Below are 18,515 nucleotides of genomic sequence, written 5' to 3'. Positions count from 1 at the left end.
GGGTTCTGTGCTTGCCCAGGCTGGTTAGAGGGTAACCAGCAGGGTCACTTCCTGACAGCTCCTCTCTTGGACTGTCCACCAGAGCGTCCTCTGTTCTTTGAAGTCAGGAACATTTCCTTGGGGATGTCCCAGAGCCTTCTCTGGATTTGCCTGGCTGTGTGGGAGGCAAGAGGAGACCTCCCACTCTTTGCAGAGAACGATGCTGTCCTGATGGTTAACTGGTAAGGAGCTGAGGTGGGTGGGCTGCCGGTCGGAGGGAAAGTGAGGCCTGCTGGGCCAGAGTCTTGTTGCCACTTGAATGTGCATCTCCCTGGAGAGATGGGAAGGATGCTTTGACAAGTGTATGCTGAGCTAACCTGATCTCAGGATGACACTTCTTTGGTTGAATTGCAAGGAGTCTATAGTATGGCTTGGGAGCTGGGCTACCCTGTGGACAGGGAGAGGGCAGGCTTGGAGGCTCCACTAACCCAGACCCTGGGTAGGGTATCTCCTAGGAGGGGAGTGGTCTGCTGGTGGCATGTATAGTGGGCAGTGTGTTGGGAGGTTGGAGGCTGATGCCAGGGCCAGTACTTACTGTGGGCTGAGTTATGTGGATGCTCCCGATTGCTTTTACTTACAATATGTCAAGAGATGAAGGAGTCATAAGGCAACATGTGGTAAAAATCTGCCCTCTGATAGACAGGGAGTCAAGTTCTCAGCAGTGTCTGAGACATACTGCAGTGATGGGACATACTTTCCCCATAACCCCAGGGCAGGTGAGAGCAGACGAGAGGGGCTGAGTGGCTCCAACATGGAAGAAGGAAACAGGGATAAACTGAAGGGTTAAGGGCTAGGTTTAGTGGAAGGACTGGATCATTAACATTGATCCAGATTTTCCTTTTCTTAATACTTGAAGAACAGGTTTTGAATCACTCTCGTACTTTTGATTATTTTTGTTGTTTTCAATTTATTTTTGAGTTGGAGGTAGTAAAATCAGGTGACACTTAAACAGATGCTCTTTGGAGAATGCAAAAGGGGGCAGAAGCCTCAATTATCAATTTTTAAAGAGCTACATGAAGCAAACCCAAATGGTATCATCCTGTGTTGACACCACAGTTCCAAACTTCTGCCATACCACCTTTTCACTCATTTTCATAAAATCAGACCATTTCTGTTTCCTTGCCCTTTTTCATGTTAACAATTGGTGAAGCTATCCTGCCAGGCTCTCCTCCATCCCTCAACGATGCCATGCACAGGGTCCATCAGTTGGCCAGGACCTGACCCCATGCAAGTGCACATAGAGGAGGCAGACACAGACCTAAATGCCCTGTGTACTGCCTGCTAGTTACAAAGGCGAGTGTTGCAGATACACAGACACATGGTGATGCTGACAGGGCTCCCCTGAGGACATACTCTGAGACTTAGAACTCATTTGTACTTAGGACTTATTCCATCCTTTGGGCTTTTTTCCCTCTGCTATATGGGGACTCTCTGTACCCCCTAAGCCCTCTGACCCACCCACAGCAGCCTTGTGACTGCTAGAGTCTAACCTGCTCTCAGGAGATGTTAGACCACACAACTTCAAGGCCCCAGAGATCAACTGCATGATGTTCCTTTGCCCTCTCCACTCACTTTAAATCAGGTGAATTCAGGTTTGGACTGCCCCTGCAGGTTCAGGCCAGCCCCCACAGCTGGGATGGACAGCATCTGCTTCCTTCTCAGTACCAACTCAGCTATTCCTTTTATGCTGCTTGGTTATTTTTTCCCCAGATTCAACCCCAGGGAGATCTTCTCTGAAATGTTCAGAGCAGAGACAGGAAAGCAGGTAACAAGAGTATTTGTAAGAAGTCGTTTCCCTTTTCTGAAGAGGCTGCACCTCACTGTTCAGGAAACGGGTGTTATATAAGCAGGTCCACTCACCCCCAGGCAGGGCTTGCTTACACCGGGGCAAATGTACTACAGATTAATGCCTCACATGCTCCTTAATTCCCCGGATGCTGCAGCTGGTGCCTCTGTGTGTGTGTAGCTGCAGGGAGGGGTCCATCCAGGAGCCCTTCTTTCAGCCAGCACTCATGACAGCTATGCTGCCAAGAATAGTGCTGCTGGCCAGGGCATAATGTGCCCCTTGTGGGGCCCCTGCAGAATGGAACACAGAACCCTGTGCTTCCAGAGGGTGTGGTGTTCTGCAGGTCCTGGCTGCACAGCCCTCAAAGGCTCTCACCTGTGCTGGTGCTGATGTTCTCAGTGCCCACTGTCTGCCCCATCAGGTGGTACTGGTTCAGTCTAGAGCCATCTTCTGCCACCACCACAGACTTGGTGGAGCCATTGGTCCAGACATACACGACCTCAGAATTAGGATATGCATCTATGGGGCGGAGGACAGAAAGTGTTATGAACATGAAATCACTCCCAGCCTGGAAAATATAAAGAGGTTGAGAAGCAAGAGAGAGAAATGATGGGGACGTTTGGAAAGTTAATGCTGAATGACCTAAAAAGTGCAGGGTGGTCAGAATAGGGCCACTGAAGCTCAGGTCCTTCCCACTTTTGAAATGCAAAAGGCCTGGGTGTTCAGAAGCCAGTGCCCTCTGCTTCTTAGTATGTATTTTCTCTTTTAATGAAGCAGTGAGAATATCAGCTCTGAGATCAGATTACCTGTATCTTCTCCAGCTCTGTGACCTTGACAACTCACTCATCCTGTGCCTCAGTCTTTTCATTGATAGAATGAGCTAATAAGAGCACCTACTTCTTAGAGTTCCAGTATGATTGTGTGATCTACATAGTGACATATATGTGTGGCACACTGACGACTTTTGCTACTCTAAACCTTTCTCTCTGCAACAGGCATGTGCTATCAACACTGTCCTCAGGAGAAGGGTAGATGGATAGACAAGACCAGGTGCCCCCATGAATGTTACCTTACATGGCATGGGCACTGTGCAGATGGAAGGATGGTGCTGTATCTTAAAATCAGGAGATTATCCTGGATTATCCCAGTGAGCCCAATCTTATCACAAAACAGAGAACTTTCTCCAGCTGGAGCCAGATGAAGAGATTTAAAGCATGAAAAATGTACTCAACTGGCCATTACAGGCTTTGAAGATGGAGGAACGGAGTCCCAGGGAAAGAGAACTCAAGGTGCAAAGATCCAGGGGCAGTAGCATGCCTGAGATGCCTGAGGCAAAACAGAGCATACCTAGAAGAGGGCAGACCAAAGGCCAGATAAAACAGAGCTTTGAGGCATTTGACTTTTCCTCTGAGCCAGGAAGACACTGAAGAGGAGAGTTAAGCCAATTAAGTGACCTATTCAAATTTATGCAATAAAAGGACCCTCATATGAGTGAGTCAGGAGAGCAGAATGCAGGTGGAAAGGGGACAGAAATGGGAGAGTAAAATTAAAACAATCCAGGTGAGAGGCAATGATGGTAATAAATGAAGAAGAAAATAGAATACATTTTTCTAAAACATGTTCATGTAAGAAACATGATGGGAGCTTTGAGAGGAAGTGTGTAGTTATTTGCACTGAGTAGAATGGCGAGAACCTGGAGGGCACTGACCTCTAGTGAAAGAGCAGTATAATGTGTTGGAAGAAAGAGACCTGTAATATGTGGAGCTGAGGGATGCTGATGTGTGGGAGCACACAAGCCCCAAGTTCATAGCAATGGTCTCATTGTGATGTCACCTGAGGCACTGGGCTGGGAGGTCACCCAGGGAATGCTGATGAATAAAAGAAGAGGATGAGGCACAGCTTCCCAGTGTGTTGTAGGGTCTGGAGTTTAAGGAGATGAGGAAAGCGGAGTTGCAAGTGGCCACCACAGCTGGGGGGCACAACAAATATGTAGTCACACGGGCTGCAAATGATAGCCAAGGGGTGGCCAGAGAATCCAGCAGGGTTCATCTAGGCAAAAGTAGGTGTGTAAGAGCCTGTGTATTCCAGGACCCTTCAGGTAAACTGGTACACCCGCCTCAGTCTAGCCCCAGAACCTGCATGGATGCCATGTGGAGCCATGGTACCTTTAGAATAAGGCTGTGTGCCTTCACTCCCAGCTCCACCAACAGGGCATGACACTAACTCCTGAATGAGCAAAGCCAAGCACTGTCATACAAAAAAAAAAAAAAAAAAAATACAAATGCTTCTGGAGCTGGGGGATATGTTAGAGACACAGGCTACAAGGACAGTCTCCCTCAGTAGGACACATGTTTTGGGGTCCCCCAGCAGCTGTGGCAGCTGAAAGTACCTACAACAGCCATTCTTAGTTCTTATACGCCAAACCATGTCCTGTCAGAGATTTCAAAAGAGAGAAGCCGGAGGAATGATGGAGATTATGCTCAAAGTGTGGAAGCCTCTTTGCTAATACACATAACTATCCAAGTTCTTATTCTATGTGCAAGCAAGTATTCATAATAGTCAAAAATTATAAAACAAGCATGTATATAGCAAACTCAGGGCCATCCCATGCACAGCTCACCAATATAGCTCACCATCCTGCTCTCCCAAGGAAGAATTCCAAATTTTATGTTTCTAGAAGCATTTACGTTCTGGGCAGGGATTTACCCATATCTTTTCTACAAAATCTGTGTTTTTATGCCCATTTGATTAGTATCTTTTCATTATAGAGTTTGATACAACATACTTTTGGATATATGCATCCCAAATATCTGCTCTAAATATGTAGCTCTTTCACCTTGTTCATGGCATTATTTGGGGGGCAGATAAATATTAATTTTAATGTAATCAAATCCATCATATTTTAAGTTAAAGTTTGCTTTCAGCATCTCTTTCCAAAAGCCCTCCCCATTGCTCTCTCATATACAACACTTGAATTATATAAGGTTTAATATGTTGCCTTTTACACATGGCCTTAAGTATCTGTATTTAAGTATCAGATACCATTTCCCCATGTGCATTTCAGTGTGACCACACAATCATCAGCTTGTCTTCCCCCTTCCCTCACTTGAAGTATCTGCTCTGGCAGGTAAGACTGCATATATCAGGAGCCTGCTTTCTCCTCCCTTGATTCTCTTTCCACTCCCTTTCCTTTCCCTGTTTCAAAATATTGCAATCATTCAGATGTCAGGAGAACATCCACAGGTAGGAGGGTGAGGCCCCACCCTTCCTTCCTCAGGGGATCCTGGATGTTCTTGGCCCTTGTCCATCCACATACATGATACAATCAGCTTATTAGGATTTATTTGAAAACAAAATCCTCAGGAGATCTGTACTGGAAACTAGTGGATCTAGAATATAGGTGAAACAAGTTTGGGGAAACAAGATGCCCCACCTGGAGTCTTTTCCATCATGGCATGATGTGTCCACTCATGAGTTTACATCATCTATATTGAAATATCTTTCAGTAAATTCATATCATGTCCTACACAATCACCTTGCACATCTTTTGATAGATTCCCCCCACCTTGTGATATGCAACACTCTTTTTTCATAACCAACATATCCTGTCTGAAAATGATGGCCATGTGGGGGGGGGCAACTTACAAGTTTGCTGGGCTGGGAGCATGAGAACTAATGATAGGATCCTAATGTTGATATGCACATTAGTAAGATCTATACAGAAGTAAATAGAATAGCTATTTATTTATTTATTTATTTATTTATTTAACAATTGATGAGACACCCTGGAAGGCATGCTTAGCTCTTTTTTTAAGTGCATGTTGGGTAGTGTTCTTGTCAACCTTTTTCTAAAATTAGCATGACCTTCTCTTTTCAAGTTTTAGGTAATATAGAAAGGTGTTTTCACATGGACAACATTGGAGTTCTCCTAATGAAAATTTTTCCATTGTAATTTTCTTGTCTCCTGGGAAGATGTGCATTTCAGGGTGACGAATGTGTGTGGGGGGTAATGCTGCTCTCCCCCTTGGCAAATGGCTTTCTAAATGTCCAGTCACAGGCACCGTTGGGCATTTTCTGCAATTCCAATGGCCCCCTGGGTTCCACATAAATGACAGTGAGATTTCTTTTGCATATTATGTAAATATTGCAGAACCTTGAATAATGCAGGCCTGTGGATACTCACACATGGATTTGAGCAAAGCAGTCTGGCTGGATTCTGTCCAGGCTGTAAGTGTGGATTGGATAGAAGAGGCTAATGAAGCAGTGTCCTCTGGGTAGGGAAAAAGCCCCGCTTCCTGCTGTCTCCAGACTAGCTCAGGCTGGTCCTGCACCTGTTATCCTGTGCACCTGTTCTGTATATTCTCCTCAGCTCTTCTGCCTCATACCAGAGAAATCTCCTGCCCTGCAGCTGGCCTTCTACGGTGGCCTCAGTCATAAATGTAGGCTTCATTAACCACCCCTTCTTTCCATTTCCATACCCACAGGAGACTGGGAGTTTGTTCCCTGGAGAGAAGTATGGTAGATCCCCACATCTCTTCGAAGATGTAAATGGGTTGGGAAACATGAATCCCAAAGCTCATGAAAGGAGCTCAAAGCTTGGGGAAGTAAGTTTTGATACAAAACAGTTCTGAGACTTAGCTAAGATTATAGAAATTCATCTAAAGAGAGCCCAGAACACAGAAAATATTGTTTTTCTCATAGGTGACTACTTGATGCCAAGACTGCTAAGAAAGAAAAAGAAAAGGAGTGAGGACTAGCAAGAGATGCTAGAGAGACAGGCAATGCCTGGGACATGGGGTGCTCTGGAGAAAGGTGAGATCCAGGGGCATAGATGGCTCCTAATGAGGAAGCAAGGGTGCTGATGGGAATCATTGCATCTCAGAGGTACAGAGGTGGAAGTGGTGGCTGGGACAGTCTTGGCCTGGTAGGGCCACTGACTCCCTATCCCATCTACCCTCCTGAATGTAGAGCTGCTCATCATTTCCACTGTAGAACTGGGGTGGCACATAGCTTAGGATGGCTCCTCCTCAGGCTCTGAGGCTAAGCAGCATGTTGGCCAGGGAGTGCACTGCCAGCAGGGAGGGCTGAGGGATCACTGGCCCATGTGGAGACCCCTGTATGTTACTTGGACCTTGCTAGGCATGAGTCTCTCCATTGTTGTGGGGTGGACAGGAGATTAAATTAACAATATGTACCTTCCAGTCAAGATCCAATAAAATAGCAATTGTAAGTAGATAAAAGTCATTTGAAAGCACAGCAGACACTATCTACAACACATTATAATAATTCACATGTTTTTGCTTTCTAAACTCTTAAATATTAAAAGCTCTTTTGATGTGGATGATGCTAATAGCATTAATAAAACCAACAGCAAGAGGCACTGTGGCCTCCGGCATGTCTGGCAATGTCAGCACAGAATCCTGAGTTTCACTCTCATCAAATTAAGGATGGAAATAAATGACCACTCATGTCCATTTCAGCTCAGATGTTTAGCAACCAACACTAAACTCTTCTCTTTGGGTCAGCGATGTGGCATTCAATCTTTCAGCTGGGACAACAGTAAAGGAGGCAATCAGGTTTACTGTGCTATCATTTTTCATGATTTAGAGTCCTGGAAAACAACACTCACCCTCCTCTGACCATACATCAGCAGGGCTGTGCAAGAAGGCTTGAAACATGTTCACTCACAACTGACTGGGGAATTCATCATCACTGCCCTTAAGGACTTTCCCCTCTGGTTGACACTTTCTGACCTCTTCTAGCATTGCAAATCTCTAGTAGAAGGTAGTGATGGCATAATCGACTGCTTACATAGAAGGCCTTTCAGAAGTCATGTGTTTTTGTTTAACTATTAATGAAATAAGAAATTATGATTCTGACATTCACTATCAGAATGAACTTGGACAACCTGTTTGAGCTCTAAGCCTCTTATTTTCCCACCTGTAGTTTTTGCAAAAATAACACCCATCTCCTAAGGGTTGTAGTGAGAACAAAGTGTATGCATGAATATTAAGTATTTAGAATATGCCCATCACACTGTAGATGCTTAATAAATAATAGCCACAGTGAGTATAACCATATGTCAAGAAGGATTTTTGCTTGGTGTCTAACCCAGTCTAAAGAAAAGAGATTTCTATTTGAATTTTCTCCTCCCTTATTCCATCCCTCCCTCCCTTCCTTATTTGTGTTGTGGATTGAATCCATAGGCCTCATACATGGTAAGCACTCACTCCACCTCTAAGCCTCCAGCCCTGAACTGAATTCTGATTGTCAGAGATCTAATTTTTGAGGAAAATAGTCAGTCTTATTTGACAGACTGTGCAGGGACATCCAGGAACTACTAACAGTCATGCAAAAGGTCTGTGTTGCTCTGCATCAATTACATATGATGTTAGAGAAATGCAGGTTAGAATCAGGTAACTAGTATCTTTGTGATCTGAAAATGTACAGCATTTGATTTCTCTGAAGCCTATGTCTCTAGCTTCCCTCTCTCTTCTAAAACCAGGGTGGGAATAAGCATAGCAACTACCTAACAAGACCCTGTCACACATTACCTGTATGACTATAGTCTCCTGGGTTGGAAACTAAATCCATAACTGACATTGTGGCTTGCATAACATAGAGAAGAAAAGTTTGCAAAATATGAATATATTTAGATGTGGCATCTCGAAGGGTCTACCAGAAGCCCAATAATCTTGCTTTAAATTTAAGAGATAAAATAAATCAAGAGGGTATTGCACACCCTTTGCCTTATCCAGAACCAGTTAAGAGGTAAGTGAGCAATCAGCAGATGGGATGAACAGATAACACATCTGCCTTATTACTAACTATGCCACCACTGTAGATCATGAAGCACATCACCAGCTCATAGTTAAGTCATTGCAAAATTACACAGGGTCTGAGAGAACAGGATAAAGAAACTATGCACTCTGTGTTTGTGGACTTTTAATAGAAATAGATCAGGAAAGAAGGACTGTCACCTTCCCAACAGAAAGATGCTCTGCCTCAATGACAGGAGTAAGAAGCACTGAAGGAGGATGGGAGTCCTCAGAGAAAATCTCTTACATAATTTCCTCACTTTCATGAACCACTTCACTTTTTTACCTTCAAACCAGCAGCTTCTCCCAATTACGACCAGCTTTCACGTCACCTTGTCTTAAAATCACAGTGCTATCTTTGAATCATGCCCCTCTTTCATCCTACATATTCTCTTTTCATATCTGGCCAACAACTCCTCTCAGGTCTTATCTCTTCTACCTGCTTCTTGGGAATTTCTAGCTCTTGATGTCACCTCCAGGAACAGTCAAATCAGCATGTGGTTCCTTTGTTCGATACGCATCACCCACTCTGCCTGCTACTTTTAGAAATACTTTTGTATTTATGGTCTTTCCTGTTTAGCTTGTAATGCCATTCTGTCAGTTCCCCAAAGGAGGCTTCCCCTCTTGTTAAAATGTATTTTTAATTGACAAATAAAAATTGTGCAAATTTATGGGGTACAAAGTGATGATTTGAGCTATGTATATAGTGCAGAAAGATTCTGTCAACATAGTTAATATATATCTATTACCTCACTAACTCATCATTTTTTTATGTGTGTGGTGAGAACATTAGCAGTCAATTTTATCAGCTTTGAAATACATATTATTATCAACTGTGGTCAGCATTCTGTGTAACAGACCACAAATTCTATTCCTGTGGTCTACTGAAATTTTGCACTCTGAAACCAACATCTTCCTTGTGCCCATCCTTCTCTACCCACACCCAACCTCTTGGAACAATCCAGTCTCTTTGTTTCTATAAGAATCCAAAAACAAGCAAGATCATACAGAATTCATCCTTCTGTGACTTGCTGATTTCAGAGGAGGTTTCTCATTTCATTCTAGACCTGGACTAACAGACCAGGGGTTTTCTGTGTTTTGCCCTATTTCCATCATATCTCTTTCTATTCAACTCCTACCAGGTTCATTTCAGATCCCCATTGTGAGCTATCTTTTCTGTGAATCTCAAATGGCTTTAAGTTGCAAAAAGATATTTAATCCAATGATCTACATGTGTCCATCAGCTCCTCAGGAGAAGCTCATGGTTGATACTTGTGTGTTCCTCCTTGCACCAAGCAGAGAGCCGAATGCTTTCCATGCCTGCTACAGATCCAATGTTTGTGTCCCCCAGAAATTATATTGAAATGGAATCCTAAATATGATAGTATTAGGAGGTGGGCCTTCACAAGGTCATCAGGACATGTGGGTGGAGCCCTCCAAATGGGATTAGTGACCTTATAAAACAGATTCTCTTGCTCCTTCTACCATCTCCTCTATGAAGAGGAAGCAGGCCCTTAACAGCCACCAAATCTGTCATCAACTTGACCTTGGACTTTCCAGACTCCAGAATTGTGAAGAATAAATTTGCATTGCTTATAAGCAGCCTAATTTATGATATTCTATTTTAGCATCCCAAACAGACTAAGACAGTCCCTTTAAAACAGCAGTTCTTTTAAATAGCAATTTTCTTAGTCCATTTGAGTGCCTTCTTATTGTGTCTTCACATGGAAGAAGGGCAATCAAGGCTCTCTGAGACTCTCATCACCCCATCATCTCCTGAAGGCCTCATCTTCTAATGCCATCACATTGGGGATTAGGTTTCAATACGTAAATTTGGATGGGACACAAACATTCAGACCATGGCAATAATCAAGTTTAACTAATTAACCAACACAGTTGCTAAAACAATCTAAACTCAGGCACAACACAGAAAAAAAACTTCACTGTGTTTCCAAGACCTCAGGCACTGTGACATATTCACATCAGACTTGGAGAAACCTGGGTCCTAGATTGTGCATACTCATGCTGAGTTGCTACACACTGGAGATGATGAATGCAACATCAGGGTCAGGATTCCACACATGTAAATATATTTACAGCTCACAACAGGGAGACTGATCCCTGATTTCCTGGATGCCCACCAAGGAAGCCTTCAGTTCTAATTTAGCATATATTTTCAGAAATCCAGATAAATTTAAAATTCAATGTTCATAAATCCAGATATTATCTCATAATTTAATATTTAATTCATTGTTCTACAAACAAAATGAGCAAAAGAATCAAGACATTTTCTTTTTTGAACAATTTTGATGTGTTTGAGCATTTAATTTCAAATGGAAACCATGCCATTATCTTTAAGGATTTCTGTATAGACTAGGAAACATCCTCTATAAGCTAGGACTAATTTCAACATTTGTTTGAATTCTTGAAGCTGGAGGCAGCAATAACAGAAATGCCTGCTAATTCACTTCTGTATTAGAGAAACCAGAGCATGTGGCTCATTAGAATAACGACACATATTTGCATTCCTTTGTCTCCTAATAGCAGAGAACTGTTGGATTGGGTAATTTGAAACTCATTATACTATCACATTTATCCTATGCATACTCAGATGCCTGTGGTATAAGTGAGCAACTTGGCCAAGCATCTATTTTTAGAAAATCCAAAGGATGAAAGGCAAATAAGAAAAACATTTAGTAGAGTGGCATTTCTTCTCCTAAAATAATTATGTCTTGAACTGAAATCATATAAGCTGACAAAAAGCTATATTAATACAGTTTTCTATCTCTTGGTCATTGTATAAAACGTGATATCAATAAAATCCTTTGAACTTTTTGCAAATTGTGGTCATTAACAGTAAATATACACTATTGATCGATATCTGAATCAACTCAAATCCATCTTCAAAATACTGGGCAGATAAAAAGAAATCTGGCAGGACAGTTCAAAACATCTACTGAGTTCGAGAAGTGCCTCTGCGAGTTTTATTCTATATATTTTGTATGATAGTGATCTTATTTAGTTTCATTGAATGTAGAAAGGTAAAAGATCCCACCAGCTGATTACTTCAGTTTTGAATGTGATAAATGATTTAACTGCAGTGGGTTGGCTGTCGAGTATGAGATAATTTAGTGAAGAAAAATTAGGTTGTCACATATTTTTCATCACCAAAAATTGCTCTCGAGTTGCTTGCCCTGAACACAATTACCATTAAATCTAGGCATCACAGTGACTTGAACTTATTTAACCAAAGGACATAGTACCACCACAGTATGAAAAAAACAAAACAAATAAACAAACAAAAAACCTTCAACTTTTCAGTGTTCTGTTTCTGATCAAATCAAAGCATAATTTTCCTATACTGAGAGTGGCATAATTTTAAATTATACAACTAATTTTCCTTGGGAGATGTGGACCACTGATCTTCCTCCAGAGATGTGAATAAGTAATTTCCTACAAAAATGCCTTTGGAATCTTTAGTAGGTTTTTTTGTCACAAGCTATGATGTCCATAGTCACCCCGTGTAAGCAAGTGATTTAAATATATCCTGGTGACAATGCCATTCTATTACATCATTCCCCCAAATAAATGTATGTGCTAATCTCTCTTTAGCATTTGAAGACCATCGTTTGAAAAAAGACCAATTATTTCCATCTCACTTTACTTTTGGTTCATCACTCATACTTATCTCTCTTAAATTCAAAAGTCCCTTTGAAATGACAGAGTAATAAAACTCTTGGAGTCAAAAAAGGCTCCACTTCCAGGAATGGCAAAGTGGCTGCTATGAGGTAACAACCATTAAGTCTGGACACCAATAAAAAAATTACTCCCTGAAGGATCTGGAGAGAGAACAAGTACAGGCAGAAACTAAAGGGTGACACATGGAAGAAGCAATGGCTTTTCCCTTAAAAGGCTGTGTGTCAGTACTGTGAGGTAGCTAAGCTTCAGACAGGATTCCTCAGTCTTGACGGTGTGAAGAATCAGAGGAAGAGTCTGTAGTCGCCAAGGCAATGCAGCTGGAAGGTGAGACATCAAATCCTTGAAATTAAAAGAGCCACGGGGAGGAAGCCCCAAGTGTGATATATACTGATGTACAAAATCTGCACCCAAATTTCTGTCTTACCCCCACACTAGGTATTTGCATGCATGGAGCATGGTCCCACTAGCCCAACAAAGGTCAAAGAAATACCTGACATGTCAGCTGCTGCCTGCCAGGGAAAGGCAGTCTGGAGTTTGAACTCAGCCAAGTTAATTGGTTTTATATATAGAAGTATGATTATAAATAGAAGTGCAAGTGTAAATAGAAGTGGAATATATAATTAAAACTCTATAGATTTAACAGAATCCAGAGTCCTTATAAAATAACCAAGTAGAGCATGCATCCAACATCCAGGCTTTGAATCCTTCCCTAGGGACAGAAACCTCACTTCACCTCATACAGTTGATCAGGGAATTGGCAGAGTTAGAAAATCTAGACACCAACAACTGGGAACAAGGAAAAGGAGTAGGACGAGGGCCTACTTGGACTTTCAGTCACCACAGTCCCATACCCTTCCCAAGCTCAGCTCAGTGTAAGTGGATGCAAAACACCAGCTCCCAGATTCTTTCTAGGGAGGGAGAGGCAGATCATGGATCCAGCATCCCAACTTTTCTAGGTGCTACACAGATGTCTGGCTTCCCATGGAGCCTGCCTTTGAGCACTGAGGGGACTCAGCACTACCCAGTCACCTAAGAGCCAGTGAGAACAGAGATGGCAACTGGTCTCACAGCCCATGCCACTGGTTCAGCACACAGCAAACAGGGAGAAACCCCTAGATCTCAGCTGCTCTCTGGAAAAGAAAATAGTTGGATGAAGCATCCAATAATACAGCTTTTCTGAGATGCCTGAGGAAAAGGTTTCAGTCTTGTTAGTTTCTGAGTGCTAATGGGACCCAGCATACTCGACACCTTGCGGCTGTTTAAAACAACAACAAAAAGACGTAGATTGGATGAGACAGAGATCTCCAGAGCATCTTGCCAGAAGGACTGGTGAAAGTCTTCTCCTGAATGTAGTCAGCTCAGGAAGACTGGGAAACCTCCTCCCCTTAGCCCATGTGTTAAAGGCTTGTCTTAAGGGTGGGATATTGGGAGGTGGTAGAGCCTTTGGGAGATGGAAGCTTTGGGGAGGTCTTTATATCTCTGGAATACAAACTCAAAGGGGACTATGGAGCCCAAAGACTTCCTTTTTTTCTTGCTCTCTGACTTATGATATAGGTGGCCATATTTTCACTTTAAAGACAAGGAAACTAATGTGGCAAGGACAAAGCACTCTCTAGTCTTCTCTGATTGCACTATACTGTGCTCATACACAACCTACATTCTTCTCAATGAATGTGGAATTGATCTCAAAAGTATACCCACGGTTCTTACTTGTGAAAATAACTTACAGCTGCCAAATTTCAGAGGGCAAGCATGGGCATCCATCGGGAAGTCTTCAAGTTGCATGGGGCACTCAGCAGAGATGGTCAAGCTGAAAAAAAAGAGATCAGACCTTTAAATGACTCACTGTCTACTGAGCAGCTACTTTGTCCCAGAAAGCCATATCAAATACTAATTTTAACAAATACCTTTTGTGTTATTGTTTAAAATGTCTTCACTAAAGTACCTAAATTTTCGTAGTAGATGAGTATCATTCAGAAATAAGGCTTAGAATCAAATCCACTCAGCTTGGTGTGTGGTTTCTCCCCTCCCACCTATATACATAACTGCTTGTAAAACAACTAAAGATGCACTTAAAAGTATTTACTCTTTGTTTCCCATCCCTTATTCATCATTATCTAAAAAAGGTTACCTTGATGAGGCTGAAAATATACACATTATCTAAAATAGCTCATGAGCTCAAAAAATGTAAATAAATGTAGATAAATGCACAAAGTTTTACCAGAACCTGGCTATACTCATTGTTTAATAGATTGATATGAAACCGTACAGTAAGTAAATGTAGGTTGCAGTAGGAATGCTCTGGTAAAACTGAATTTGCTTTTTAATTCAAGCCTAGTTTTCCTAATAATAACACCAACAACCACAACCACCATCACCAATAACTACAAGAGTGATAATAATGACAGTGGACCTGTTTGTGCCAGGAACTGTTTTGAATGCTTTACCTACGTTCACTCATGAAATCATAGCAGCATGATTAGATCCCTTACTATTCTGACCTCAGTTCATGGAGGAGGAAATTTAGTGTGTAGAATAAGGAATCAGACCCTAAATGCAAGGCTCTCATGGCAGGATCCTCTGCTGCCAGCTTTTGAGTGCAGAGGCTCCCTAAAGGCATCTGCTGCTTGCCACACAGCCACAGGCTCTGCTCTGGAAGAAGCCAGTGCACTTGCAGAGCTACCACATGTGGGAATTCCATGGTCTGCACAGGGCTTGAGGGTGCTCCCCAAAAGTTCATATGCCTGAAGCTTGGGCCCCAGTGTGGGGTTATTGAGGTGGTAGAAGCTATAAGAGGTGGGGCCTAATGGGAGATGATTAGGTCACTGGTGCCACCGCCTTTGTAAGGCCTTAATGTAGTTCCTAAAGGACCCCAGTTAAAAAGTGACAGACTGGCCCCTGAATCTGGAGTCCTGTCTTACCACAAGGACACTTCTGCTCATGCCTCCACCATTGTGATGCCATCTCCATGAAGCCCTCACAAAAGGTTGAACAGATGGAATCACCTGACCTTGAACTTTCAGTCCTCAAAACAAATCTCTTTACTTTATTCATTACCCAGCATCAAGTATTTTGTCATAGTCACAGAAAATGGACAAGAATTTTTATTTATCTTACAGACCTTTTTCTTAATAAAATTCCAAATTGTATTGAGCTTATCTTCTGTTTCTTGATTTTCTTTCCATTATCAAAATAAAATGAATTATATAAAATGAAATCATAAGACAAAATATTTGACTTCAAATGCATGTTATCAGTCTATTTCTAAAGCAAATAATAATTCCATTTTAAATAGCACTATGGTCAATGCCTCATTGTATTATATTTGAACACTGCTTAAGCACCCAGGAGGAGAATCAAAATGTAAAAGCATTCATTTTTACCTTTATTACTTCCTCCTATTAATATAGATTAAACTATAATTATTAGATTGGGCACATAATTCACACTTGCTGATTGTAGACTGAGTAGTCAATGCATGCATTGTCTGATTGAAACTAAAATGTGATCAGTGGAAAGAGGTCTGTGCCCATCGGGAGTGAGAATTCTCCATTCACAATACTATGAAGGACAGTCCTTCAGATACATAGTGAGGCCCAGAGAGCTATAAGTACAAATGGACAGAAGTCTCATGTTGAGGCAAGGAGATGATTTTTAAAATGGTATTCCATGTATATTCATAAATTATGAGAAAATACAGAAAAAATATAAAAAAGATAATTACAAATACCTACAATTTTATTATGAATTTACTTGGTACAGGTAGCCTAGAGTTCTTCTATATGTATGTATATTTTCTTTTCATTCCTGGTATTTAAAATGCATTCTTTTTTTTAAACCCAACATTAGAGCTGAAGTATTTCCCACATTACTAAAATCTACATAATTGTGACTCTGAGAGACTGAATTTTTAATTCTAGCATGCATGTGTATGTGTAATAACAAATAAACTGTTGTTAGATTTTTACATTATTTTGCATGACTGATAATCTGCAATGGATCTCTTCAATCATAAACTATGAAAAAAGGTACATTCTAAGAGACTATGAAATGGGTGAGGTAAATAGAGATTCACTTATTACAATTATGAAAATTAGGAATGAAAAAGCATAGTCTGTGAGAGTGGTATTCAGACAACACAAAGGAAATAATGTTTTTTTTTTAACATGGTTGTTAGCAAACTTAAGCAATTTGTTGAGTAAAACAATAACAAACAGAGAATTTAAATGACTCAGATATAATCTAGAGAATAAAATCACAAGTGATCTCAGAATATCTAGAATTTCCTTAAGAAGCAAAATTTTAATAGAGAACCAGGACAGACAGACAGATATATATATATATATATATATATATATATATATATATATATATATATATATATATATCTTTTTTTTAATTTTTTTATTGGTTGTTCAAAACATTACATAGTTCTTGATATATCATATTTCACACTTTGATTCAAGTGGGTTATGAACTCCCATTTTTACCCCGTATACAGATTGCAGAATCAAATCAGTTACACTTCCACTGATTTACATATTGACATACTCATGTCTGTTGTATTCTGCTGCCTTTCCTATCCTCTACTATCCCCCCTCCCCTCCCCTCCCCTCCCCTCTTCTCTCTCTACCCCCTCTACTGTAATTCATTTCTCCCCCTTGTATTATTTTTCCCTTTCCCCTCACTTACTCTTGTATGTAATTTTGTTAACCCTGAGGGTCTCCTTCCATTTCCAAGCAATTTCCCTTCTCTCTCCCTTTCCCTCCCGCCTCTCATCCCTGTTTAATGTTAGTCATCTTCTCATGCTCTTCTTCCCTACTCTGTTCTTAGTTACTCTCCTTATATCAAAGAAGACATTTGGCATTTGTTTTTTAGGGATTGGCTAGCTTCACTTAGCATAATCTGCTCTAATGCCATCCATTTCCCTCCAAGTTCTATAATTTTGTCATTTTTTAATGCAGAGTAATACTCCATTGTGTATAAATGCCACATTTTTTTTTATCCATTCGTCTATTGAAGGGCATCTAGGTTGCTTCCACAGTCTTGCTATTGTGAATTGTGCTGCTATGAACATCGATGTAGCAGTGTCCCTGTAGCATGCTGTTTTTAGGTCTTTAGGGAATAGACCCAGAAGGGGAATAGCTGGGTCAAATGGTGGTTCCAATCCCAGCTTTCCAAGAAATCTCCATACTGCTTTCCAAATTGGCTGCACCAATTTGCAGTCCCACCAACAATGTACAAGTGTACCCTTTTCCCCACATCCTCGCCAGCACTTGTTGTTGTCTGACTTCATAATGGCTGCCAATCTTACTGGAGTGAGATGGTATCTTAGGGTGGTTTTGATTTGCATTTCTTTGACTGCTAGAGATGGTGAGCATTTTTATATAAAGAACTCAAAAAATTAGACAATAACAAATAACCCAATCAACAAATGGGCCAAGGACCTAAACAGACACTTCTCAGAGGAGGACATACAATCAATCAACAAGTACATGGAAAAAAAAAAAAAAAATATATATATATATATATATATATATATATATATATATATATATCTTTAAGAGCAGGTTCAAAACAATAAATGTGAGAGCACATGGAAAGACAGTGTTGTAGGGGCTCTTTGGGTGGGTTTATGGCCTCCATTCTAACAATTCATGGACCAGGGAGACAGGAACACCCAGGGCCCACCACTGGAGCAGTGCGGGGAGTTCAGGGGGAGAGGGTGGTTCAGGTGATTCTGCCTCCGCCCAGCTTCAGTACTGAGCCTGCAACCAGCAGACCCAGCTCTGAGTCGCCTCCTACTAACAACATCTTGGGTCCACTCCCATCCCAAGGGCAGATGTGGAGATGGTGCCTCAATGGCAGAGTCTTCTTTTCAGTCACAGTTATGTCTCTAAGACACCTTAACTGGGGTTCTGGTTCCAGCAAACACTCAGTTTTCACTGGATCTGTAGACTGCCTGGAAACCAGGTCTATTGGCTGAGTTCTTGACAACTTGATGACTTGTGATTAGCTCCTCCTTTCCTTGCTCTGTGCTGGTCTGCTTCAGTCCACCTTCCCACTCCAGGTACCACAACTCAGAACCTCTGTTGTCCGTCCCTATTTGTCAGAGCAAGCCACCCCCTACCATACACACACGGACCCAGGAAACTTGATACCCCCCTTGGACA

At 41.5% G+C, this 18,515-nt stretch overlaps 1 protein-coding gene across 1 annotated transcript in view; it reads right to left on the bottom strand.

The window, feature by feature from the left end:
• The window catches only part of GABRA5 (gamma-aminobutyric acid type A receptor subunit alpha5), a gene marked incomplete at its 3' end in the record, with an annotated part of 76,543 nt that overhangs the window by 9,341 nt on the left and 48,687 nt on the right, over positions 1-18,515 (bottom strand). The window contains exons 5-6 of the mRNA XM_081292957.1: positions 14,070-14,152; positions 2,201-2,344 (exon numbers count right to left, since the gene is read on the bottom strand). Of these exons, the coding sequence (XP_081149083.1) occupies positions 2,201-2,344; positions 14,070-14,152 (227 nt within the window). The remainder of the gene's footprint in view (positions 1-2,200; positions 2,345-14,069; positions 14,153-18,515) is intronic.

Source organism: Spermophilus citellus (genome assembly GCF_964194105.1).
Source record: "Spermophilus citellus genome assembly, chromosome: 4".
Taxonomy (NCBI): Eukaryota; Metazoa; Chordata; class Mammalia; order Rodentia; family Sciuridae; genus Spermophilus; species Spermophilus citellus.
This window is presented reverse-complemented; position numbering and strand designations above follow the sequence as displayed.